Source organism: Talpa europaea (genome assembly GCF_964194135.1).
Source record: "Talpa europaea genome assembly, chromosome: 2".
Classification (NCBI taxonomy): Eukaryota; Metazoa; Chordata; class Mammalia; order Eulipotyphla; family Talpidae; genus Talpa; species Talpa europaea.
In genome coordinates, this window is record NC_140068.1 from 10,372,996 (window position 1) to 10,398,228 (window position 25,233).

Consider the following 25,233-nt stretch of genomic DNA (forward strand, 5'->3'; position numbering starts at 1 on the left):
GCAGGAAAGTTTCCTGGAGGGCTGAGGGTGTCTAGCTTCTGTTTTAGACTGATGTTTTGATTTTCTCTCTGCTTAGCAACCCTCCAGCAGCCTCCCTCCACCCTAGGAAACCATTGTCTTTCTGAAGAGCTTTTCTAGCTCCAAACTGATAACTCTGGAGGAACAGCCCACTGCTAGTCTGAGCTGAGCTCAGAATTAGCACATGAAGGAGACCTTGGCCTGAATCTGGGTGATTCTACCCTCTTGAGACCCTGAATTACAAGAAGGTTTAATTCATGCGCAAGAATGCAGCTGCAAATGGCCCAGGTTTTTGGCCTGCCGCTCTGTTCAACTGACCTATTTATTTTTCTGACCTGCGGGCTGGGCTGCACTGGAATTTCCCTGTGGCATGTATTGTGGAAAATATTATGAAAGAAAGAAGCACATGTGGTTGTTTGATTATTGATCTGACTGGCTGTCTGCTGCCCAGGAACACAGCCTGCCCGGCCTGGACTTTGAAGGCAGAACAGACTCTGGCTACCGAGCAGGAGCTGCTGACCGGAGCTTTGTCCCCAGAGCCAGGGCCGTGGCCAGGTTTGCCCTGCTGTGGGCCAGCCACTGCCTCCCCTGCAGGCCTCTTGGGATGTGGCTGCTTCTCTTCCACTCTAACTGGGGTGGAAGTTAGGCCCCCAGGCTCCTCGTGGCCGCTCCGGACCTTCTTCTTCCTCCTCCCTTTGGTATCAACTTGGAATCTCAGGGGCAGCGCCCCAGGAGGTCTTCTTAGGCTGGGCCAGGCCTCTAGACTGTTATCGCCCATCCCCTCCTGGGGCCCAGGACCTGGAAGTACAGCCCTGGCTGGCCTGCAGCGCGGAGGAGGGTGTTCTTGGAATCTCCATGCAGCAGTCCTGGCTGTTTGCAGGGTCATCAGGAGACACCCTCTCCCCCCAGGCAAAACCCCCTCGCCCTGTTTAGGTGACATGGTGACCAGGTGGAGAACTCTCCTTCCTGAGCTCCCTGGGTGGGGAGGTTAACAAAGGACAGGCCCCTTTGCTCCAAGGGTGTCTGAGCAGCACCCCAGTTCCCCTGTGGCTCCTCTCAGCCCAGACTCTTCTCCCACCAGGGCTAGTTTTGTTATAGGGCAGGGAGAGGGGCACCCCAGAACCCCCAAACCTGCCTTCTCTAAATAGGTTCTGCTATCCGCCACATAAAGACAAAACATACAGACTTTTAATGGAAAGGAACATTAATACAATTAGTGTGCAACACAGACAAGACAAAGAATGTAGTTTTTAAATCAAGCACCCAAAGTTACTCCTCCCCTCATGAGTAAAATTCACCCAAACAGGACTGGCCCAAAGCAAGGCCCGAAAACCTGCCCCAAGTGTAAAGCAACTTCTGGTGGAGAACCATAAAGAAGGGTCAAAAACAGTCAGACATGTCTGGGAGGAAAAGAACAAAATCAAGATCAAAGCTGCCATTGTTTTTATTTTTTTTTAAAGATTTATTTATTTATGCATACAAGAGCTGGGGTACAGGCCAGAGGTGCGGGGGGTGAGAGGATTCGCCAGAGACAGAGTGGGGAACAGAACAGGCAGACTGACTGAAGTACACTGCTGAGGGGAGCAGCGGGTGAGACAGGAGAGTTCTGCTGCGCTATGTGAGTTGCTCCCTGGCCAGCCAGGGATCCAACTCATGCTGCAGAGGCTGCAGATTGCTTCATAGTGCGGTGCTTGACCCCATGTGCCACCAGGGAGGTCCCAAAGCTGCCATTGTTAACCTCTTCACAGGTTTCTCACCCATATCTGTTCCAACCAGTCCAGAACCGAGAAGTAAGCCCAGCTTCTTCCCATGGGTTTCTGCTCCACGTGCCTCCTCCAGGTCTCCTTCTTGCTTCCCTTCCTTCTTTCTTCCTTTCTCTGGTCTCTTTCCCAGCTTTCTCTCCTCCCCTTTCCCTGGGGGCCACCCTGTTACAATCCCCCCTTTGAGCTCTGTGCTTCAGTTACGCAGAAGAATCTTATCAGGTCACCAGGGAGGCCAGAAGATTCCTGAGGTCAGGCTCTCTAGAGGTTCTGGAGCCTGATTACAGGGCCCCTCCCCTCCTGCCCATCTTGGAAGTGGTGATTTTGGGGCAATTTTACCTTCCTCCTCCCTCAGTCTCCCCCATACTGAGCCTGCTCTCACTCCTGATGCCTTCAGCTGCTGTCAATGAAACAGGAACGATGCAGTGATAAAAGGACATGTTTCTCCTCCTGTCCCACCAGACCCTGTAGATTTAACAACCTTGTTTTCTCACATTCCAAGGAAACAGAGCACATCCCGAAGAAGTGAGCCTTGACCCCCCAGGTGCTAGCAAAGCAAGCTGGCGCCAACCTGAATCTCCCCAAAATCTCCAGATGCCTCATCACAAGGACAGACATGCTGGCCCTCGCCCGCTCCCCCTTCTGCTCCCTGTAACTCTGGGGATAAACACCCCTGCCCTCTGCCGAACAGGATGGGGGTCTTTCAGACACGAGTCTGCTGCCCGCCTCAGTTTGTGGACAAACCAGCGACTTTCCTTCTCCTCAGACTGTTTCCTTGCACTGGCCGAGGTGACCGAGACCAGAGTTGGCCCCGTCACTGCCTGGACCCCGGGCCGAGGGGGCTGGTCCCCGCCCCCAAGGAGCAAGGCCTCCCCTTAGGCAGGCTCCGGGCAGCTTCCGCCTCATCCCTCAGTGCCTCTGGGATTTTGGACCCTTGAACACGTCACCCTTGCTCCCTTGTCACCCACTCAGTCACTGACCCAGCTGGACACCCTCCCTAGCCCCTTTGCTGGGTCCTCTCACTCCCTGGCGAACCCCCTGTTTGAATCTCACGCCTCACCTCCTCCATGTGGCTGGAAGTTTCTGGAAAGGTCCGAGTGCCATGCTGACAAGCTCACTGGCTTCACGATCCTGGCCCGGAGCCCACCCCCACTCCCACACCACCTCGGCCCTGCCTCCTCTTCATTTCACTGAGGAAACTGAAGCCATCAGCAGAGAACTTCCAGCAGCTCCCTGCCCCCCACCCCGTGCCACCCCCTTCTCTCCCCTTAGCCTGGAGGGACTGTGCACCCTGGATCTCCTTGATCTGCCCCAGCACCCCACTCATGGTCCTGCTCCTCCATCAGCGCTTACCTCTTGGGTCTCCTCTACCCACACACTGTGCACAGTGGGTGTTAACGCCCCATCTTAGATAGACCTGTGCCCACCCCCCTCCCTGTTTCTCTGCTCTGGGCACAGAGTTCCCCAAGGAGCTGTCTCCACTCACTGCCCCCTTTTCTCTCTCCATTCAAGGTTTTTCTCCAAGGGCCCAGGTCTGGGGCAGGGGCTGGATGAGGGAGCGGGAGAGGGAGAGCCCCTTCCTGAACAGGCTGTGCGTTCACATAGTGGGAGGGGTTGCAGAAAGGTCTCCACACGGGCAACCGACAGGAAATGCAACAAAAGCGCGGAAGACGGGAATGTTCTATTTTGGAGGCATTAAGTAAGGAAGGACAGTCGCAAATGGGCAGACCAAATAGAGCCTGCAGAGGTGTGTGCTCAGCCCACACGGTGCTTAAAATAAATGTGGATTGGTTGCCAGCACCGAACAATCAGGAGTGCCTAGTTCTCAGGAAAGGCTGGAAATTTGCCAGCACTGGAGTGGCCTGGGTGGCAGGGCCGCCGGGGTGGTGGGCTAGGAGGACCAAGGGCGCCCCGGGAGTGGGTGTGCTCACCCCCCCCCCACCCGGGCCATTCTGCAGCTTCCTTCTCACCTGCCTGGTGCAGGTAGACATTTGTGAGCTCCCGGGTGGAGAGCAGGATGGATTTCTCTTCCTTTCACTTGGTGACGACATACAGTTATTGCAGGGCTGTGGTGGTTTTGGAACAGGCTGCTGGGAGACCAGGTGTCTGGGAGGCCGGGGCCGGGCGGAGGGGCAGCCAGGGCCCCCTGCATCACAGGGGTGACCCTCACTAAAGGGTCAGCAGGCACCTTGGGGAAAAATGGGCAGATTGGGGAGATGGTTTGCAGGGGATCTGGGCTCACCAAAAGAAAAGCTTAGTGGTATAAATGTGTCCCCCAAAAGATTTGTTGAAGCCCTAATTCCCAGCACCTCGGAACATGGCCTTGTTTGGAATTAGGTCGGTACAGATGTGACTAGTTGAGATGAGGCCACGCAGGAGTCCGGGAGCCCCAGATCTCATGACAGAGACTCGGGGAGAAGACAGGCTAGTGACAGGGATGCCAGGCCTGAGCCCACCGCCGGGAGCCGGGGAGACAGAGGACCCTCCCAGAACCTACAGAGTGTGCTGCCCCGGCCCCACCTGGCTCTCAGGTGTGCGGCCCCCAGAGCTGGGAGATGCCACTTGGTGCTGTTTTAAGGTCAGGGGTTTCCAGTCTGTGCCCTTTCTCCCCAGATGGCCCCAGTCCCACGTGCCGACCTGCTGCGGGGTGTCATGGGGAGGCCGGGAAGAAGGTGTTTCTGTGGGGGTCCATCACTGCCAGGGCTCCCGGGGGGGACCAGGTGGCCCCATGACGCTGTGCTTGCTCGGGCCTCAGCCATGAGGATGCAGTCTTTGGGGGTTTGTGTTTCATTTTCCCGGTGACGGGGTGGGGAATGGTGTTGTCACCTGTGAGCCTCAGGGCTGTCCCCAAAGCCTCTCTTCCTGCTCCCCTTCCTAGCAGCGAGGCGTGATCATCAGCTGCTCTGCTTCGGGTTTCCCGTGGGTCAGGAGCATTTGCAGAGGGGAGCAAACACACAGAGACCTCCTCGTTTGATGGTCAGCGGGTGCGAGGTGGGCAGTCGCTCGGTGTGCCAGGGATCCCCCCACACCTCCTGAGGGGAGGTTGCCTCACCTCCTGAGGGGAGGTCGCCTCACCTCCTGAGGGGAGGGCGAGAGTCCCCTCTGCCTGCTTCTGCCCAGGACCCAGGGGCTGGAGGACGTGCGTGGCCTGCAGGAGGGACACTCGCTGCTGCAGTGGGGTGGGATTCCGGATGACCTGTCCTGGGGCAGGAGCGGGCGCCCCTCCGGGAGGCTCTGCTCACTCTTGCGTCCCAGCCATTCCCTGTGGACGGAGGGTGATGCTCCTCATCTCAGCTGGAGCACACACAGGGCCCTGAGGGGACCCCTTGCCCACTCACCCCTCATCAGGGCAGGGACAGACCTGTGGCCCCAAAGAAGTGCTGTCCCCATGACCGAGCACTGACCAGCGCTGACCTAGGCCTTCTCCCGTCGCCCCAATCAAGAGTCCTCGGGCCCCTAAGATGTCCGTGTCCTAATCTTCAGCTCCTGCAAACGTTACCTTATGCATCTTGAATCGCAAGGCGGGGGAGAGTGTTCTAGGCTCTCTGGGCGCACTCCTGGTACTCAAGAGGTGCTTGAATGGTGGAGGGGGGAGGAGAGGGAGACAGAATAGCTGTGAAGGTGCCAGCGGAGACCAGAGGGGGTGTGGCCTGCAGAGGCAGGAAGGGGCGGAATGCGGACAGCCCAGCCACTAGAAGCTGGAGCAGGGGACACGGTCTCCCTCCACAGCCCTGCAGACACCTTCATTTTGACCCAGTGACCCTTGCAGAGCCGTCTGACCCGCAGGCATGCAGGGGCCTAGGCCTATTTTTCCGGCGTGCGGTCCTTTGCAGCAACAGCAGGAGGAGGTTGAGATATCTTTGCACCCCTCCCGCTGCTGGCCCAGGTTCTCTGGGGAAGCAGATGGAGTGGGTGGGACTGTGGCTGTCTAGTTCTTTCCCTAGAAACCCTGAGACACTAGTTTAAAGGTGCCCTGGTCCTCAGAGGTGACAGACCTCCCCCTACACATGCAATCTCTGCTTAGCCCTTAGGACTCGGGCTTCTGGCTGTTCTGGTCGCCACATCGCATTGTTCTCTGCTGCAGCTTATAGTCTTATCATAAACCTCTCTTCGTAACTATCTTCAGGTTACTCTGCTTCCTCAGCCCCCAAAAAATAACCACTAAGAAAAATTCTTGGGAATACCAGGGTAAAAAGTAATTTATTAAACTGGTTCATCTTTCATGGTGTCACCAACTTCTTTGGGGTACTGATGAAAACTGGATCCTAACCCCATGAAAATATACATCCACAAAAATTGCATATAAGTTTAGAGATTACACAGATTTCTGCCCCCACCCCCCCAAGCAAGCCTGTGTTGCTGGTGTCTTCCTAGACCCTCCAATCAAGGGTCCCCATCTTACGTAATCCATTTGGTGACATGAGCCTGCTCCCCAGCAAGTGAGTCCTGTGGACCTGCCAGCTTCTGGTCCCATGTGTTTCAGGCTGGCAGGCTCTCCGGGTAACTGACCTCTCTTTTCTAGCCACACTGTCCCCTCCAGCCCTGCCGGGAGAAGTGGAGGCAGGGACCTCTGGCCACTAGTCTGTCACCGTGTTGCCCTGCCAGCCGTGCATCCCCAGCACTCGCCCGCCCGACTGGTGGGTTCGGTGGCAGGTCCTGCTGAGACCCAGGTGCCCCCCCCATCTCTTGTCAGCAGGACCAGGCTGGTCTCCTGAGTGAGGAGCGGCCAGGGCCTCCCAGGCTGAGGGTTGAGAAGCACTTAAGGAGCGGAGGATGGGCCACTCACAGTGGTATTTTTCCTGGCCCAGTTGGATATGTGACCCGATGGGTCTGAGTTTGAGGGGCCGATGGTGACCCCGGAGATCAAGCTGTGCTGGGAGATGTGGGCCGTGGCTCTTTGGAGTTGGGGCCTCTGGAAGGGTATTGGCTACAGCTAGACTCATGTTCCTGGCGCTTGCCCAGGCTCTTCACGCTGGCCTTCCTGCCTGTCTGACACCTGCAGAGGCCCCAGGAGGCCTGAGCACAGGCGTGAGCTCCTTGGGGTCCTGCCCTCTGCGCCTTTTAACGATTCCCTTCAGGCTCTTAGTTCGTACTTTAAATTCCGGAACTCCGGGAGATGGGGCAGCCTGAGAAATCAGGAGGACCAGGAGCAAAAGGAATCAGCCTTCTTCTCACGCCCATGCTGGTGGAAAAGGGGTTCCTTGTCCCGGGACCGAGACTCCAGGCCTCCATGGCCTGAATGTGAGGACAGGTTCTCTGGGAAAGACAATACATGTTCACCTTCATCAGCGCTAACTGGAAAGCAGCATTTCCTTGGGGTGGGAAGGCGGCACAAAACAGTGTATTTACCATATCTGTGACTTTGTCTCCAATAGAAGTTACAGATATTTTCACACCTTCCCAGAGTGTCGCAGAGATCTCGAAATACCGTTTTTCCTCATCACTCGTTTGAAATTAAGGTGCCCCTTAGATTTTGTAATTTAAGGTGCTAGAAAGGCACATCTATTACCACATTTTTTATTTTTTATTTTTTTATTTTTTTATTTATTATTATTTTTTTTTTTATAGAGGCATGCTTTATTTATTTGTTTGCTGGTTTGTTTGTTTGTTTTGTTTATACATGCACTGGGTACAGTCAGAAGTGCGGGAGGGTGAGAGAATTCACCAGAGCCAGAGCGGGGAGCAGAGCAGGCAGAAGGACCGAAGTACACTGCTGAGGGGAGCAGCGGGCGGCAGGAGAGGTCTGCGCGCCATGTGGGACCCTCCTCTGGTGGCCGGGGAGCAGCCGGGGATCGAACCGGCGCCGCAGAGGCCGCGCGCAGTTTCGCAACCCAGCGCTCAACCGCTGCGCCACCGGGGAGGCCCTATTACCACATTTTTTAAATAGTATTAGATTTCTTTAAAAAGTCTAAAAATGCTGATAACCAGATTTCAATATCCTGGGTAATCCTGCTCATCTTGGGTTTTGTTGACTTTTCTGTAGCAGCTTTACTGAGGTATAATTCACGTACCTTACCATTTATCCAGTTAAAGTGTAAGATTCATTGTTAATTTTTAGTATCTTCAGAGAGTTGTGCAAGCCTCACCACAAACTAATTTTGGACCATTTTCATCCTCACTGAAAGCAACACTCTAACCTACTGGCAGTAACTCCCCACTCGCCCTTCCCCACCCTCAGCCCTGGCAACCACTAATCTACATTGTGTCTCTATAAATTTGCCTATGCCGGGTGTTCTCTATAAATGGAATATTTATGAGGTCTTTTGTGACTGGCTTCTTCCACATAGCATACTGTTTTCAGGATTGATGCAGGCTTGTATTTTGCTCTATGCAGTCGGAAGCATTGCTCTGATGAGTGGTCCCAGGGCCTGCAGTAGCCAGAGGGGTCTGTGGCTTCCCGTGGAGGTAAAAGATGCCCTGCTCCTCATGGGCTCTCCCTCTGTCAGCTTTCATTTCTTCCTGTGCTTTGACACCAGGCCGGCTCTTGCCTTGGGCGTTGTCAGTAACTGCGGTGATCTGGCTGTTCCTGCCTCTTGCCTTGGGGTTGGTTGGACCGGGTCAGCTGGGGCTCCCACCGTCTGCTCAGCCTCCCCCGAGTGGAGTGTTCGTAGGTCCCTGGAGGCAGATGGGCACCCACAAGACAGAGCCTCCAGCGACAGTCCTTAGGAGGAGGTCCCCCCATGGGTGAGGGTGACTCACTCCGGTTCTGGGCATGTGGACTGTGGGCAGAGGGCGCGCCGAGGCTCCTGCTCCCTCTGGACCCCAGCGTGAGGCCAGCCAGGGGCTCTCTCTCTCTCTCTCTCTCCAGTCCCCAGGAAGCTGTGGACACTTCCAGAGCACAAGCTTGTCATGGGAAGGTCCAAATCACTGCAGCTTGGTGATTCGCTACTCATAAAACCTCCACAGATTCCTTGGGGCCGAGCTATTGTCTCTGCGTTTTCTTTGCCGAGTGGGTGGGGAGCCGGCTGGGAGCCGGATTGCCAGGCTGCAGTGAATGAACTCCAACAGGCGCGCGGCTGATGCTTCCTCTGATGTCTTTCTCCTCCAGCTCCCGAAGAAAAGGAGGTCATTAAAGGCCAGTACGGGAAGGTGACCGACGCCTATGGCTGCCTGGGGGAGCTCAGATTAAAATCCGGTGAGTATCCTTCGCGACCACACAGCGGCTGTCGGATGCCTGTGCTGGACGCCTCAGGCGCTGGGCCCTTCTCAGTTCTGCTGAAAAGACTGCAGGATCTAGGCGTTTTATTTTAACCATTATGTGAGCTTTTAACTGTTTCCTCATTGCCTTGAGCCGGCTCCTCAGTGCCGTGGGGTCAAGGTGAGGGCAGCCGGTTCTCACCTGTCTGTGCCAGGGGAGCCTGCCTTCCTCATTTGCCCATGAGGACTGAAGTTTTCCCTAAGCCCGGAGCAGGGGGCTCACCCAGGGGGCTGTGTGCACCCTAGAAGGTGTCCCGAGGTGGGCAATGAAGGCTGCGGAGTGGGGTAGGTGCCAGAGGCCCCCAGACCCCTGGACTTGTGGGGTGTGTCTGTAGGAGAGTCACACAAACTGGGCCAGAGGGTGGGCGGCTGGAGGCGGGTGTGTGGAAAGTGACTCAAAACCTAGGTTGTGAAGTCAGGCCTGAAGGGACCAGAGAACTTGCAGGAACAGGTGGGCAGCCTGGGTCAGTGGGAGACTTGGGGAGCTGAGGGCTGCTGCCTCCTGGGGGCCACCATGTCCCCACCTGGTCCTGGACCCCGTGGGAGCCCTGGTGCCCTGGTGCGCAGGCAGCACCGTCTCTGCCCTCCGCGCTCAGCCTCGTGTTGGTGCCCTGCGTCCCCAGGGACGGGGGGGTGGAGGGGGTGGGGGGCCGAGGCCAAAGCCTGGGGCATCCCCTGTTCTGCGTCCCGCTCGGCCAGCAGGGAGGGCAGGGAGGTGACCAAGTTCCCCAGCCAGGCGGGTCGCCCTCGTCTCCCTCGGCAGCTGGTCATGGACTTGGGCTTTGAAGGCTGACAGATCTGCATGGCTGTTTTCTCCGGCTTTTCTGGGTCCTTTCTTTAGCAGAACCATTTTTCCTGAACTGCGGCGATAGCACAGATCATTTCCAAACAGCATCCAGGAACCACATGGTGCCCCCTGGCCGCCGCGCCGTTCCTAGTGTCTGCTCCGAGGGCTCGCTGCTTGTTTTCGCTTTCTGCAGAGAAGGAAACAGACTCCCGGGGCTAAAGTAACTTGCCTAGAATAAGAAGCTTTGCTAGGATTCAAGCCACTTCTAGCTGCTTCTAAGCACTAGCTTTTTCCAAGAAAATGTACAGGCTGCCCAGGATCTGGTCTTTTGGGGGTTACAAAAAATTCCCGTGGCCCTGCCTCGGTGGGGCTGATGTGAAGGTGGCAGTGAGCCTCCCCCTGGCACCCTCCCCCAGGCCCCCCGCTGCAGCGGCTGTGTTCAGTGCTCTCAACCCAGGAAGTGGGTGCTGTTCTGTCCCCCTTTCCAGATGCAGGAGAAGCACGGGCCACTCCCTGCTCTCTTCATTTCTCCGGCACTTTTACCTTGTGGCGCTCAGGATGGTGACAGTTGTTGCATCTTACAGTCAGACTTGGCAGCGTGTTTCTGGTACATAAATGAACCACTCGGGCAGCTCGAGTGGCCGCCTCCTGGGTTTGGAGCTCCTCTCCTGCCTGGCCCTAGCGGCGGTTCTCTGCCACCTGGGTGCTGTCCTGAAAGAGGCAGGAGGCTGGCTCCTCCAGCTGCAGGGAGTAAGCTGCTGCCAGAGGAATATTGGCAGAGCAAGCTGGGGTGTCTGCAGCCCCCGGGGACGGGCCGGCTTCAGCAGGGGCCTCCAGGATCATGTGCAGGGGAGACCAAGCTCCCAGAGATGCCTGGGGCGGGCGCTCTCCCTCCTGCACCCACCCCCTGCTCACTCCACAGAAGTCTGGACACAGCCTTACGGCGTGACCCTGGGGTCTGCAGCGTGGGCTGCAGGGGTCTCTGGGCATGCTGAGGGCGCTTCTAACTTTGGGATGTCACAATGCTTTGAGCTTTCTCAGTCAGTGACCAAAGATATCCTGGGGTATCTGAGGGACAGACAGTTGGGCCTTAGAACTGACTTTTTCAAGTCCCCTGTGGTAGTGCGGAGGGGTTCTTGGTTGTGATTTGGCTTCATGTTCCCACCGCAAGCCCCCGTCCCAGAACCACCACCGTGTTCTCACCTGTTGAGGGTGTCAGGTCACCTGGGTGAAGCGCCAACTTTCAGTTGCCACCAAGATGAGCAACCTGAGATGGGTAGACCTCCCTTTTGACTTTTGTAGGCTGAGGGAATCTGTACAAAGAAAGAGACTTCCTCTCAGCACTATCACCTTGACAGTCTGAGTTCGATCCCTGGCCAGGGAGCAACCCACATGGCTCAGCAGACCCTGTCTCGCCCACTGCTCCCCTCAGCAGTGTATTTCAGTAGATCCACCTGTTCTGCTCTCCACTCTGCCTCTGATGAATCCTCTCACCCCCCACACCTCTGGCCACTTCTTGTATGCTTAAATAAAATAAATCTTTTTTTTTAAATGAAGAAACGTGCCCACTAACCATCAAAGATTTGTCCCAGGCCCCTGGGTTTTCATGGAGAGCCCCCCTCACCCCTTCCAGAAGTGCCAGCAGGAAGGGGGTGGAGCTCCACAGTTAGTGAGGGCATCTGGTTTCCTGATGCCTGCACCATCTAAGGCATGGAAGTCAGGGTCTATCAGTTGAAAGGATTTATCCTGATGATTATAGGGATTTAACTCCCTTTTAACCTAAGCTCTCAAGGTCTCTCTGTTTCATAATCTTGAGGAATCCTATTCAGACTGAAGCCTGTCAGGAATTGTGTCTCCTTGCGTTGTGCAGTGCACAGCCTGTGAAGCTGTACATGTCAGCCCTGTGAACTTTCCACCAGACAGCTAACCTCGATTCGATTCCAACTTCCCAACAGGACCAACATCCTAAGTTTATTTCATTTCTCAAGGGCTGTTTTCTCACCTGTAAACCAGCAGGCTGTAAACTGCCTCATCTCTGCCTGACATAGCTCTTAAGAGATTTTCATGCAGAAACAAACTTGGTATTGAATACGTAGGTGCGGAGTGGGAGGGTGCTGGCCTGCACTGTGGTCCCTCTCGAACTCTAGGTGGTGTCACGGGCGCTGACTGCAGGTGGGTAATTCACCAGCCAGGCCCAGTGCTGGCATCCAGAGGTGTCACTTCAGAAGGGGAGGTTGACAGTCTTTAGTTCATGTGGACAATGTTCTAGCAAGTTTTAAAATGAGATGGCCTTTGTCAGTATCAGAATAACTTGTAACTTATAATAATCAATATTAGAAAAACTCATTTCATGATCTGTACCCAGTGGTGTGCTGGTAAATATTTGACATCTAGCTCCTGGGGGGAAAGACTCTGAAATGTTGTGTTTGCCAGTTTCCATGGCAGAGAGACCCTGACCTGGCTGTCAGCTGCCCTGCCAAAGGGGTTAGGTAGAATGGGCAGGCTGGCTGGCAGGAACTGGCTCCAGTACACTGCTCCTGGACCACTGTCACGTTCTACGAAGGGCAGGTGAACCATGAACTTGAGACTGTGCCTGTGGACAAAGGTATTTGCATCCTGAGCATAGTATGGTCGGGGAAGGGTTGGAGATCATACAGCACAAGGCCCTCACTTCACACTGGAAAACACCAGAGCTCCTAAGTCCTTTGTTTATGGGTTTATGATGAGAGAATCCATGTGAGCAGCAGGACAGGTGAGATGGCCTATAGCACCCCAGGGTTGAGATTGGTATGAACCTGGCTGGGGAGAGAATGCCCAGGCTGAGCAATCACCAAGAAATGCCAACACAGGGGCAGCAGGTGGCCCAGCGGGAGCATGCCCAGCATGGCCCCTGAATGAAGGCATTGTGCCTGCCGTGACTCATCTGACCCCAGCCAGTCCTTCCCCTCCAGCTGACAAATGGCTTCAGCCAGATCAGACAGGGCCCGGCTAGCTGCAGGGTCGGCGAGGGGGGCTGGGCGCCTGTGACTTGGAGCTGGGTTTTGAAGGCTGCCCTCTTGAGGGAGAGAATTTCTAAGTTGACATGGTGGTTTTGGAGTTCTGGTTTTGTTCTTGTGGTAAGATATACATAAGGTAAAATTTATTATTTTAACTGTTTTTATGTTAGTGACATTAAGGGAGTTCACCTAATTGTGCAACCATCACTGCCATCTGCCTCCAGAACTTTCTCCCAAACTGTTGACCAATGTAGGTCTGTGCCTCCAGCCTGCTTATTCAGGCTGCAAGCAGAGGTATCTGGACTGAGCCTCCTGCCTTTTGGAGGGGGCATGTGTGTGCACACACGTGTGTAAGTGCATACATGTTCAAAGGAGTGTGTCATGAGGGTATGTGGCCATGCTGTGTACCTGTACATACATTGTGTACTTGTGTGCATGAGTAGATGTGTATGCATGCCCCTTTCTGGTTCTGGTGCTTTTGACCCATGATCCATTGCTTGCCCTTCCCATCACCTCACCTGACTGGCTGGCTACCTCTGACCCTCAGATGGTCTTGCTTTGGCCAGAGCCCCAAACCCAGAGTGTTGGATCTGGAAGGGACATAGACCATCCGGTGCATCCTCCCCTGAGTTCCAGAAAAGGCGGGAGCCTTGCCTGGAGTCCCACAGCCACAGCAGCACTCAGAGCCCGAAGCCCAGGCTTCTGAGGCCAGGGCAAGGTTGAGGTTTTTTTCCCTCACTACAAGATCCTTACTGGTTTCAAACCCCTGGATTCAACCTCCACTAATGACTTCTGAGACATGCCTCAGGCCCACTTTACCTCTTGGTTGCGAGGAAACAGATCCTGTCTTTCTGAAATCAAAGCCTAGCACGTGTGCTTAAGGTGAGATCATAGGGGACTCCTCACACACCTGGGGCAGGTGAGTCCCACCAATCAGGCCTCTGTCCCCTAAGAGAGATCTCTGTGGGCACCACAGACCAACATCACACTGACAGGTGGACGGGGAGTCAGTGACCCCCCAACAATCTGATGTTAGAATGGAGTCAGGACCCTGACCCCAGAAACTGTAGCTCCTAAGAGCACCCGAGAGCTCTTCACCCAGACTGGGTGGACAGAATAGCCCCAAAACTGGAGGAACAGGAGGCCCCTCTGGATTGAATAGGGCCGGGCAACCCCTCCTGGAGAAGCCATGGCCCAGGGCCATCCTTCAGGACAGCCCAGAGACAGTCCATGTGCACAGACAGGGCCGTCCTAAGGAAACAACGTCTAGACCCTCACTCCTAGACTTGATTTGCTAGAATGTGCCCAGGACGAGGGGCCGGTTTCTCCTCTTCTGTCCCAGCCAAAACTGCTCTTCTATCCTGGTGCTTTCAAAACCCCATCAGGGTGTGTTGCCCCCAAAGAGACACTCCACCGTACTCATCAGCTGGAAGAAGCATCACCTGAACGATTAAGGAACAAACCTTTTCACCAGTCAGGTGACAGCCACACCTGGCTTTCCACAAAATTGAAGGAACCGTGTCATAGCATTAGCAATAATTTTGTTGATGGGTCATTCTGCTTTTATCTTTAAGCACACAACTCAGGACTTTGAAGAATTGAGAGATATTTCTAGAATGAAACACTTTTATTCTCATCTATTAATGTAAAAAAGGTTTTTTAGTGTTTACATCAATAAAAGTGAAAAATAGAACCAGAGTTGGTATAGAATCTAGTTTTATTCCATTAATAAGTAATACACTTTTATAGGAACTGGAACTGGAAATCGCATCCCTCTCATGAAGAGATAAATGCTTTTCCAAGAAATCTTTACTTTCTCATGCTAAATGATAACTTAGCAAAATGTTTCATTTAAATTATTCAATCAATTGTGTACTAAAAGTCATACTAATGATAAGTCAAGCCAGAACAGACTCTTGAAGCACTGTGAGCTTTTGGGTCAATCATTACACAGGCTCATCAATACAAGACTTGAAAGCACAAAATACGTCACATCAGGTTGCAGTTCTGTGGGGAAAGTGGAATGGAAATTGAGTGAAACCCCATCTGTTAAAGAAGAATGTGCCCGCGCCTTCCTGTGCTGCTGGGTAGGGGTGCCTGGACCCCGGCGAGCAGGCCTCCAGCTGTTTGATGTTTACAAGCCCTTGGTCCACACTGGCTGGAGTGTATACCATTCACAGCCATTTAAAGTAACAATGAAGACTTTCAGTGCCAGTTTTGTTTCCTTTTTATTATTATTATTATTATTTTAGATCTTCTTTACATCATTCTTCATTTTTATACAGTGTCTGCTTTCTCATCTTGGATATAGTCCCGGTAGAATTCCCACCACCAATTCACCCGTGAACCATCACCGTAGTCCCTTGTGCTCTTCCCAGCCCTGTTCTGATCCAACTCCCTCCTCCCCCCATGCAGAATGTCTCTGGTTTATAGTTGCCTGTTGATTTTGATTTTTTACTTTATTGTCATTACTTTTTCCCCCTGATCCCTTATTTGGATCTGCTACATTCCTCCTCTGAGTGAGACCATCCAGCATCTTTCTTTTTCTTCCTGGCTTATTTCACTGAGCATGATCCCTTCCAGCCCCATCCATGTTCCTGCAAATGGCATGCATTTATCTTTTTGATTGCTGAGTAATATTCCACTGTGTATTTATTTTTGGTGACAGTGTTTAGATGAGCAAGGGAGTGCTGTCAGGGGGACAGTTAACCACAGTGATGGATGACTGGACCTTGGGCTTGGCCGACCTGGGCCGCACGGGACCTCCGTTTGCATCTTGGGTCCAAACCAGGCTAGCCCTGTGCTCGAGCCAGCAAGCCAGCTCCCCTGGGGGACAGTCCCTCGAGTGTCAGCCGCAGTGTGATCAGGCCAGCTGGTGATGCTGTCTGCTGGGCAGTCATGAAGCGCCGCAGCCCTGGAAACACTCGCCCAGGAGCTGCCAGTGGTGCAGCCAGGAAGCAGACTGGCCCCAGTTTCCCCACTGTGCCGCCTCTGCCTATCCCCCTCCTTGTAAAATGGGGCCAGCACTGGTACCTCTGGGAGCCTGAGAGGATGGTGCCTGGTGGGCGCTGCCCCTGCCCTGAGGCCCAGCTGAGCTTTGCCTAACTCCCACGGGCTCACCACCCTCTCCTGAGGCCTCCATCCCAGGACTCAGAGAGCCTGGATTCACATTTATTTTGAGTTTTTCACACCTGCCACAGCACGCCCAGCCGGAGCCTCCCCCGGCCGCAGCCCCGCACAGGAAATGCCTCCTCCCTTCAAAGCACCCTGGGACTCCTGCCAGGGACTCGGGTCCCCCCACGCAGGGGCTGTTGAGGAAGCGGCACTGGAAATCTGCTTCGCGGTTCAGATGGAGGATGCAAAGTGACATTTCATGCCGCGCCTTGAGCCTGTTCCCGACAGAGTCTGACCTTGGGCCCCTGCCTTGACCTCCAGGCTGTCCCCGGACTGTCCCGAGTCTGCTTTCCCTGCGCTGAGTCCATCACAAGGGGCAGGTGACTCCGGGCCTCAGTGCTGGCACAGGCCGTGGGGACGCTGCATCGCTGAGCTGTCACTGGAGGCAGTGGCACCTCCTGTCTTCCAGAAATGACGTCTGTCCTTGAGAAACCCGAGCCCTCACACCTGTCCCTTCCACAGCATACCTGCCTGTATTATGTTGTTTTAAAATAGTCCCCTGGTCAGACGGGGGTGAGACATGAGCCGATGTGGTCGTCCTGCCCAGCCCCCTCCCTGCCCCTCCAGCAGGCCTGATGAGAGTGGTGCCAGAGGGCACCTGACCACAGCCCGTTCCATGCAGGGCGCAGGCACGAGCGGGTGGGTGGTGGAGCTGGAGATCTTAGGGGCTTTTGTCAGTGTCCACACAGCTGAGAACGTAGGCCCCCAAGGCTCCAGGTAAGGACCATGGGTTACTTGTAGTAGATCTTGCTGGAACAGGGCCTCTGAACCTCAGCGGGGCGAGAGGAGTGTCCCTGGACTGGAGCCATGCCAGCCCCAGAGGGCCACTCACTGGCACCTAGCTTCTTTCCTGGGCCCTCCTGAAGTAGAGCACAGTGGGGGATGCGTGTCCCCAAGCAGAGTGTCGCCATGCACCCCTGACTTAGTGTATTTGGGGCCTTTTGTGCTGAGGGCCTCTGTGCAGTGGGAAATAAAGAATAGAAAACAGTCCTGGACAGCATGGGGTGGGGGACCTGTAGGGAGTGTCTCATTCTCTGGCAGCAGGCACCCTACTTTCCCAAGCCGCTCTCATTGGCTTATTTCGGAAGCGCTCATGAAGCCCTTGCCGGGTGCATTGCTGGCTAGAGAGCCCCAGCCCCAGGGAGTCCAGTCCTCCGGGACACAGACGCAGATGGGGAGGGGGGCTTTTGCATATGACGAGGGCTAACAGGGATGCTGTTTGCTCGTAGAAGGGGCACCTTATGTGTCCAGGGAGAGCAGGGCGGCTCCTTGGTGGAGGCACTGCCCTGTGCACCCTAGAAGGTGGAGAGGCGTTCTCCTGGATCCACCCCACCCCCCCCAACCCTCTGGCACATGGGAAGGCTGGGTTCTAGCAGGTAGAGGCTGGGAGGGTTAGTGAGGGAAAGGTCGTAGGGGCTTGCTGGCATGGATGTTGGGGTTTCCCCAGCATCTTGGGCCAGGCCCGGGGTGGTGAGGTATAGTGGCAAGAAGGGGCACTGAGCAGGTTTTCTAAGATCCAGCAGACCAGGTAAAGGAGGAGTCCTAGAGCCCTCAGTGGCTTTTTGCAGGTCTTTTATTGGGATTTACCCGGTACACAGCAGGCAAGGGGTGCTGGGGGGCCGGGTGGCTGGCAGGCCTCCCAGCCCCCAGCAGGTCTTCACTCTGGGCTCCCCGGCCTTCTCTTGGCTTCTGCTTCTCTTGCTTCTCTTGACTTTTCTTCGGCTTCTCTTTCGGCTGCTGCTGGCGTCCCTGTGACTCCGCCCTTAAAAGCCCAGTCTCAGCCCAGGTGAATCCCATCTACCTATGCCCACACCCTCCTCCAGGTGCCCGCCATCAGGCATGCATTCAGGACCGCAAGGATCCATCATCTATCCTGATGGCGGGAGGGCAGAAAAGCCTGACATTTTTCCTTACTCTACATGAGGGCTCAAAGCACTTGAGCTGCGGAACACAGCCTGTGAGCTGCTGGACTGTGGTGTCGTATGTGGGTACAGGTTGTGGGCAGGGCTGGGCGGGAGACCCTGGGGAGTGGAGCTGAGGGAAGATTTAAGCAGAGGAGGGCGCACTGCCGTCACGCAGATCTAGGAGGTCACTCAGTGAGCCCTTGGCGACTGCCCCTTGGAGGGTTGGGGCTCTGAGCCAGACAGCAGCTGAGGGTTCTTGGGGAGGGTAGATCTGAGAAGCTTTTGTGATAGAAACCTGGGGGGTGGGGGAGAGGCTGGGAAGGCTCCAGGCAATCCCAGACTCAGCTAGCAGCAGTAGAGCCCTGTGTGCAGAGGGCTGGCTGGGCTGGGCATTTGCATTTCTGACCTCCCAGGTGGTGCTGATGCTGCAGGGCAGGAGCTCTGAGATCCTGGGCCTGGCTCTAGGTTCAGGTGCAGGTCAATCGGGAGTGGGGCTGCCACTGGGTGTGAGGGCCTGAAAAGTGAAATGAGGCTGTCTACGCCCCTGCGTTACAGCAGGTCCTTGAGTCACGTCATTTCATTCCATGTCCTATCCTTATACTGTTTTTTTTTTTTTAATAGTTTATTTATTTATTTATACAAGCACTGGGTACAGTCAGAAGCACAGGAGGGTGAGAGAATTCACCAGAGCCAGAGTGGGGAGCAGAGCAGGCAGAAGGACCGAAGTACACTGCTGAGGGGAGCAGCGGGCGGCAGGAGAGGTCTGCGCGCCATGTGGGACCCTCCTCCGGTGGCCGGGGAGCAGCCGGGGATCGAACCGGCACCACAGAGGCTGCGGGCAGCTTCGCAACCGAGCGCTCAACTGCTGCGCCACCAGGGAGGCCCTATCCTTATACTGTTGATGAGGAAAGAAATTGGTTCTAGCTGGGGGCCACTGCATGTGAGGGGCTGGTCCTCACACGTGGGCTCCTCCCACGTCCCAGGGACGTGCACCTGGGGTTGATTGGCCTATCGCCGTCATGCCAGTGGGAGTGAGTGTGGGGGAGTGATGCGCCCCGCCATGGGAGGGGCCGTCCTGGGTGGGGCCTACCTTGACCCTGAGCTGCCGGGAGAGGTTCTGGCCCCCCATCTCCCGAGAGCTCCTGACCAGAATAAGCAGGTGGGAAAATGAATGAATGAACGAATGAAGACAAATCACTGTTTCACATTAGAATGGGGTTTTTATTTAGAAGTTTGGTGACCTGAAAAATGCCTGCGGAAAGTAACTCTTGCTTACATCAATTGGCCCGGTTTCCAGGTGCCCGGTGCACGGCGGGTGAGGGCCGCGTCGGAGCCGCCCCGCCCTGCCCGCATGATCACCAGTCTGGCTTCCCTTCCAGGTGGCGCCTCCCTGAGCTTCCTGGTTTTGGTGACAGGCTGCGTCTCCGTGGGCAGAATTCCAGAGGCTGAAATCTACCAAATCACCGCCACCGATTTCTACCCCCTTCAGGAAGAGGCCAGAGAGGAGGACCGCCTGGCCGCCTTGAGGAAGATCCTGAACTCGGGGGTCTTCTACTTCTCCTGGCCCTGCGACGGCTCCCGCTTCGACCTCACCGTCCGGGCGCAGAAGCAGGACGACGACAGCCATGAGTGGGGGGACTCCTTCTTTTGGTGAGGCCCCCAGGCCCACGGGCAGGGGCAATGATGGGGATCTGAGCCCGGGACCCTGGGGTACCCCTGGGAGCCAAGGTGCCGGCTCAGCACAGTGAGAAGAAAACCGACCCCAGTGACACCCTGTGCCCCTCCCCCAGGGTCAGAGCCCCCGCGTCTTCCTCCTCCAGGGCCAGGGGTCCCCACGTCCCCTCCCCAGGGTCAAGGCTGTGTTCAGAGTCATCTGATGTAGAATTAGGAAAGGAAATCACCCCCTGTCTCCTGCGCACCTGGCCTTACCCCGGGCAGGGGGATTGGCCCTCTGGGTGCTCCCCGCAGCCTCAGGCATCCTCCCGTGGACAGATACTCGCCCCTGGCGTTTATAAAGCACCCATAGTGCGGGCACTGCTCTGAGCTCTTCCATAGTAAACACGTAACTTCATGGTAATGGGGGTGGGGGCGGTTCTGGACAGATAAGGAGACTGAGTCCCCCATGACATTCTGGCTCCAGCTCCTGGGCTCATATCCCAGAGCCCCATCCATGGGGAGTGCCTGACCTCAGTTGGAGAAAGGGGAGCAGCATACACCCCACCTGTCCCCCCACCTCCTGCTGCCAGATGCTCCTTTTTCTCTGATGTGGCCTAATGCACGTGGCCCCCTGCCAATCCCAGTGCTGATTCTGATTCCACAAGTGCAGCTCAGGGCCCAAGAACCTGCATGTCTGGCAGGTGCCGTGGTGTTGCCGAGGCTGTGGGCGTGAGGCCCACACTCAGGGCCAGGCCCGGGTGGTGTTTCTGTGAGGCGCTGGCTCCACTCTGCAGGGACCAGCTGGCCCATGTGCCCTGGAGGCAGCCGAGCTTGGGGGTGTGGCTGAGCACTAGGCGGGGCCTCTGCGACGGCCGGCCACCACTGCCAGCCCTGACCCAGGACGCGGAGGCGAGGGCTCAGGCTGGGACATTTTGGGGGAACCCCTGAGCACCATCTGAGCATCAGGGTGCCTGGGAGCTTGATTGGCCCCACACTGATGTGACACCCCTTTTCAGCCTCCCCCAGCTCTGTGGGGGCGATTCGAGGCAGATGGGAAACAGTAAGATGAAGCAGAGGACTCAAGGCGTCTGAGGAGGAGGCCGCCAGGGGACTCCGGCCTGAGGTTGAGGGGAGGAGGCAGTTCTGGTGGCGCCAGGCTGCTGGCCGGCTTCACTCCAGGGTGTGGTGTTTGGGCTCAGGGCGGGCCCCTGGAACTGACCAGAGTTGAGTCAGCTGGGCCTAGTGGTCATGGGCTTGGTGACCATTCACAGTCTGGGCCACGTCTGCAGCCAGAGAGGTCCGTGCTGAACGGGCTGGAGAGCGAGCACGCAGGGCTGCTGTCGCTCCGCCATTGTGGCTCGCGGCCATCACATCCCGGGGGAGACGAGGCTGCCTTCCTGTCCGGACCCAGGTCGCCTCTCCCGACAGGGGCTCTCTCCCCAGAGGGTCAGGGCGGTGTAACTGTAAACAGAACTTTTTCCACGTTGTCCTCCTGACCCCGGTGATGAGGGCCGTCACAGTGGCTAGAAGACAGGCAAGTTTGGCGGCTTTGCCAGGACATCATGTGAAGGTTTAGTTGACTGTTATTGCAGCTGCTTTATTTTATGTTTAGAGGGTGGTGCAGGAGAGGGACGTGTGTCCGGGTAAAGCTGCGTGACCATGTGCTCCGGCAGACCGTCGCTGTGGCCTGCAGGAGCCGACAGTCATAGCTTGCTCCAGCCGTGAGGGGAGCTGGCCTCCCAGAGGCCAGCGGGGGCAGGGATGTTGCTGCCTTTTGTAAACAAATAGGGGCACTTTGTGGTCTAAACTCACTTAGTGCCCTGCCCCCGGAGGCCCCCTCCCTGGGCACTGGTTAGAGGCCTGACTCTGGCATTACTCAGGTCCCCTGGGTGCACTGTAGCTTGCAGTGTCCGGATGCCCACGCACCCCCTCTTAGCCCTCCTCGCTCCTCAGAGTGGCCACTCACCCAGCTCAACAGACCCAAGTGGGCGTCAGGGAACCCGATGAGGGGCAGGTGCGCCTTGCACAGGCAGGGCCTCACCAGGACGGGCTAGGGCTGGGTGGAGAGCTCAGATGCTGAGCACCACACTGCTCTGTGACCTTGGCCACATTCTTTGTGTCTCTGTTTTTGGTTTCTTTATCTGTAAAATGGGGCAAATGAGAATACCTTTTTCATAGAACCACTTGGAGAGGAAGTGAGTCAGTCCATCCCAAGGCACTTAGCATGATGTGGGGATGGGTATCAGCCCTGCCCCTGTCATTGTCGCATGGACACCAGGGGTCTCCAGAGACCAGAACCACCCCCTGATATGGGGAGGAAATACTACAACTTGGTTCTATTTTCCTGTCATCCTTTTAACTTATTTGGGATTGCTTTGTGATGCTCTAATTATATTCACCTTAAGGATCGTGTAGTTAGTTTAAATAAGCACGCATATATTAATGGGATCATTATCATTTGTCACTTTATTACTTGTTGTTATGATTTAGTCACGAAGCAGGATTTTACTGATGGGATTTACTATCAAAAACCGTGAGGCTGTGGGTCTAAACGGAGGTTCCCTGAGACTCCCTGACAGCTGTGACTCCCTGGCTACACCTGGTTTCTATTCCCTGGTATTGATGCCCGGAAGTAGCGCTGGGGAAGGACTCTTCCCTGGCAGCCCTGCTGTCCGGGTCCTCTCCAGAGCCCAGGCTGCCCCATGTCCTGAGTGCAGAGTTTGCAGGGAGCCCAGCAGGGAGCTCCCCTCGTCCTAAGCAGGCAGCTGGCCCTGTGGGTGCCTTGGCCCCGCCCCGCCTCCGGACACTGATCTCCTTGGAGGATGGGACGCCATGGGAGTCACTCTGGGGTTCTGTCTTGCAGGAACCAGCTGCTGCATGTGCCCCTGCGGCAGCACCAGGTGAGCTGCGGTGACTGGCTGCTGAAGGTCATCTGCGGGGTGGTGGCCATCCGCACTCTCTACGCCTCGCACAAGCAGGCCAAGGCCTGCCTCATCTCCCGCATCAGCTGCGAGCGCGCCGGGGCTCGCTTCCATACCCGCGGCGTCAACGACGATGGCCACGTGTCCAACTTTGTGGAGACAGAGCAGGTCAGTGCCCAGGCCATGGTGTTTCCCTTCCGGCACCTTCTGGGTCCCAGCTTCTGATGCCAGGTGCGAGTGAAGGGGCCACTGGGCCTCTGGTTGCAAGTGCAGCTCTGGGTTGCAGGTGCGGCTCCTCTGATTCACTCCTGCCTGGGAGGCGCTGCCGCCCTGGTGCTTGTTTGGGTCTAAGTGAGCAGGAATTTTTGCTGTGGTCAAGAACTGTGACAGCAGCTCAGAGAGCAGCTGGTGGGTGAACCAACAGGGCCTGAAAATACATTTTTTAAAAGATTTGTTTATTGTTTATTTATGCATTCAAGAACCGGGGTATAGGCCAAAGATGCAGGTGGTGAGAGGATTCACTAGAGACAGAGTGGGGAGCAGAACAGGCAGACTGACTGAAATACACTGCTGAGGGGAGCAGCAGACGAGTCAGGAGAGGTCTGCTGCGCCATGTGGGTCACCTCCCTGGCCGGAGATCGAACTTGTGCTGCAGAGGCTGTGGAGAGCTTCATAGGTTGCGTCTTAATCCCTTGTGCCACCAGGGAGGCCCTGAGAATATTTTTTTTTTGTAAGACTTATTTATGCATACAAGAGCTGGGGTACAGGCCAGAGATACAGGGGGTGAGAGGATCCACCAGAGACAGAGTGGGGAACAGAACAGGCAGACTGACTGAAACACACTGCTGAGAGGAGCAGCGGGCGAGACAGGAGAGGTCTGCTTCGCCATGTGGGTAGCTCCCTGGCTGGCCAGGGATAGAACTCATGCTACAGAAGCTACGGACAGCTTCACAGTGCGGTGCTTACCCCCTTGCGCCACCAGGGAGGCCCAACCTGAATATTTTTAAGACCTAAGCACGTGGATCGGTAATGGAGAGTGAGAGAGGAGGCAATTACTGTTCATTCTGAACCCGCCGAGGCTCTTCCTAGAAGCCCGTCTTGCACCTGGGACGTGTGAAATCTTGGGCCTCGGTGCCTCCAGCGCCTGTGGAATACAGCCATCTGCTGAATTCTCATTGATTCTTTTTCTAAATTCTGTCTCATCCCCAGAAATGCTGTTTTACAACTGTTTTTCTCCCAACTTGCAATCTGTGGAATCCTGCCCCTGTGTCAACTCACAGGTATTATAAATTGTGAGGCTGGGGAGCCCCGTGAGCACAGGTGCGACCTTGCTGTGCTGCAGGCTTCACGTGACCTGTGTGTGCCTGGTGGGAGGTCCGCCCGCCCCAGCCATGAGTGGTGTCCCACGTGGACGGCGGCCCCTTTAGATCAGCACCCGCCCTGGCGTGAGCAGCTGCTTGCTCGGGCTTCCCAGGAGTGCCAAGGGGAGGGGTGGGCTTCCCGGGGACACAGGGGTGAGGGATGGGCTTCCAGCCTCATCTCCCCCAGCCCTGGACTGGTTGCCACCTCACCTCCACCCTAGCCGCATCACCCCTTTTCCTAAATTGTTTGGGGAGGCAGGAGGAGCAGAGGCGGCAGAGCGCAGCGGCTGCTCCCAGAGCCGGGCGCCCTCCTCTCTCCCATGGGGTTACGCGGGCACCCCTGCTGTCTCTGCAGTCATGACCATTTTGTTTAGGACTCTATATTATAGGGGTGCCGAGGTTCACCTACGGTGTTTTTTTTAAGATTTATTTATTTTTATGAATACAAGAGTTGGGGTACAGGCCAAAGGTGTGGGGGGTGAGAGGATTCACCAGAGACAGAGCGGGGAACAGAACAGGCAGACTGACTGAAGTACACTGCTGAGGGGAGCAGTGGGTGAGACAGGAGAGGTCTGCTGTGCCATGTGGGTTGCTCCCTGGCTGGGAATCGAACTCGTGCTGTAGTGGTGCTGATTGCCTCATAGGCTGCTTCTTAACCCCTTGTTCCACCAGGGAGGCCCATCTAGGGTGTTTTGTAAACACAAAATTCTCCCCTTTGTGGTATATGTGCACCAGGTGCTTCTGCCCAGCGGCTGTGCCCATGCCCTCACCCCTGCTTTACATGGGGAGGAGGGGTAAGGCCTGGCAAGGATCCGCCTACAGGTGTTTTCGAGCCCGGGAGCAGGCAGGAGGGTGGACGCGCTGTGTGAGCGCCCATGCGTGCTGGACCATGTCCGCGTGCTGGCTTCACCTGCGCTGAGGACGGGAGCTTGGGGGGGGGGGGCGGCGGGTGCCCAGGGTGTCTGAGGCCTGTGAGTTTTCAGAGACACAGGGGTCATGCTGTGGGATGGAGGGCACCCTGGGGTGAAACAGCAGATTTTGTCAGCCTGCTGAGACCTTTGATCAGCATGAACCACTAGGAGGGGCTAATGGCCGTGCTGGCTTCCTGACGGCGGCCTTTGGAGCTGGTCTCAGGGCGCTGGGAGCAGGTGCTGAGCCCCAGGGGAAGAGGCCTCAGGGTGCAGCCTGCCCCTCTGGGCCTGGACCCCCGCAAGGAACAGAGGTTCTTCTTCCCAAGCCTTGTAGGCAGCACGTCCTTCATGCACACATGGTGGCATTAGACAGCGCTGGCCTGTCTGGACCTCGGGTGGCAGCGCCTCTCCTAAAGAGGGGTAGGGAGCCAGGAGAGGGAGGCCCTCTCAGCACCAGCTCCTTTCTGCCTCCCTGGAACATCTTCCCACAGAGGAATGAACACCCCTCTGAGGGGGGTGGGGTGGGGTGTGTGTGTGTGTGTGTGTGT

The 25,233-nt window shown here is 56.0% G+C and overlaps 1 protein-coding gene across 2 annotated transcripts in view; it reads left to right on the top strand.

Moving 5' to 3' along the window:
• The window catches only part of SYNJ2 (synaptojanin 2), a gene marked incomplete at both ends in the record, with an annotated part of 83,618 nt that overhangs the window by 11,978 nt on the left and 46,407 nt on the right, over positions 1–25,233 (top strand). For both annotated transcript variants that reach the window (XM_084228279.1, XM_084228280.1), the window contains 3 exons: positions 8,827–8,913; positions 19,216–19,486; positions 22,356–22,581. In XM_084228279.1, the coding sequence (XP_084084405.1) occupies positions 8,827–8,913; positions 19,216–19,486; positions 22,356–22,581 (584 nt within the window). The remainder of the gene's footprint in view (positions 1–8,826; positions 8,914–19,215; positions 19,487–22,355; positions 22,582–25,233) is intronic.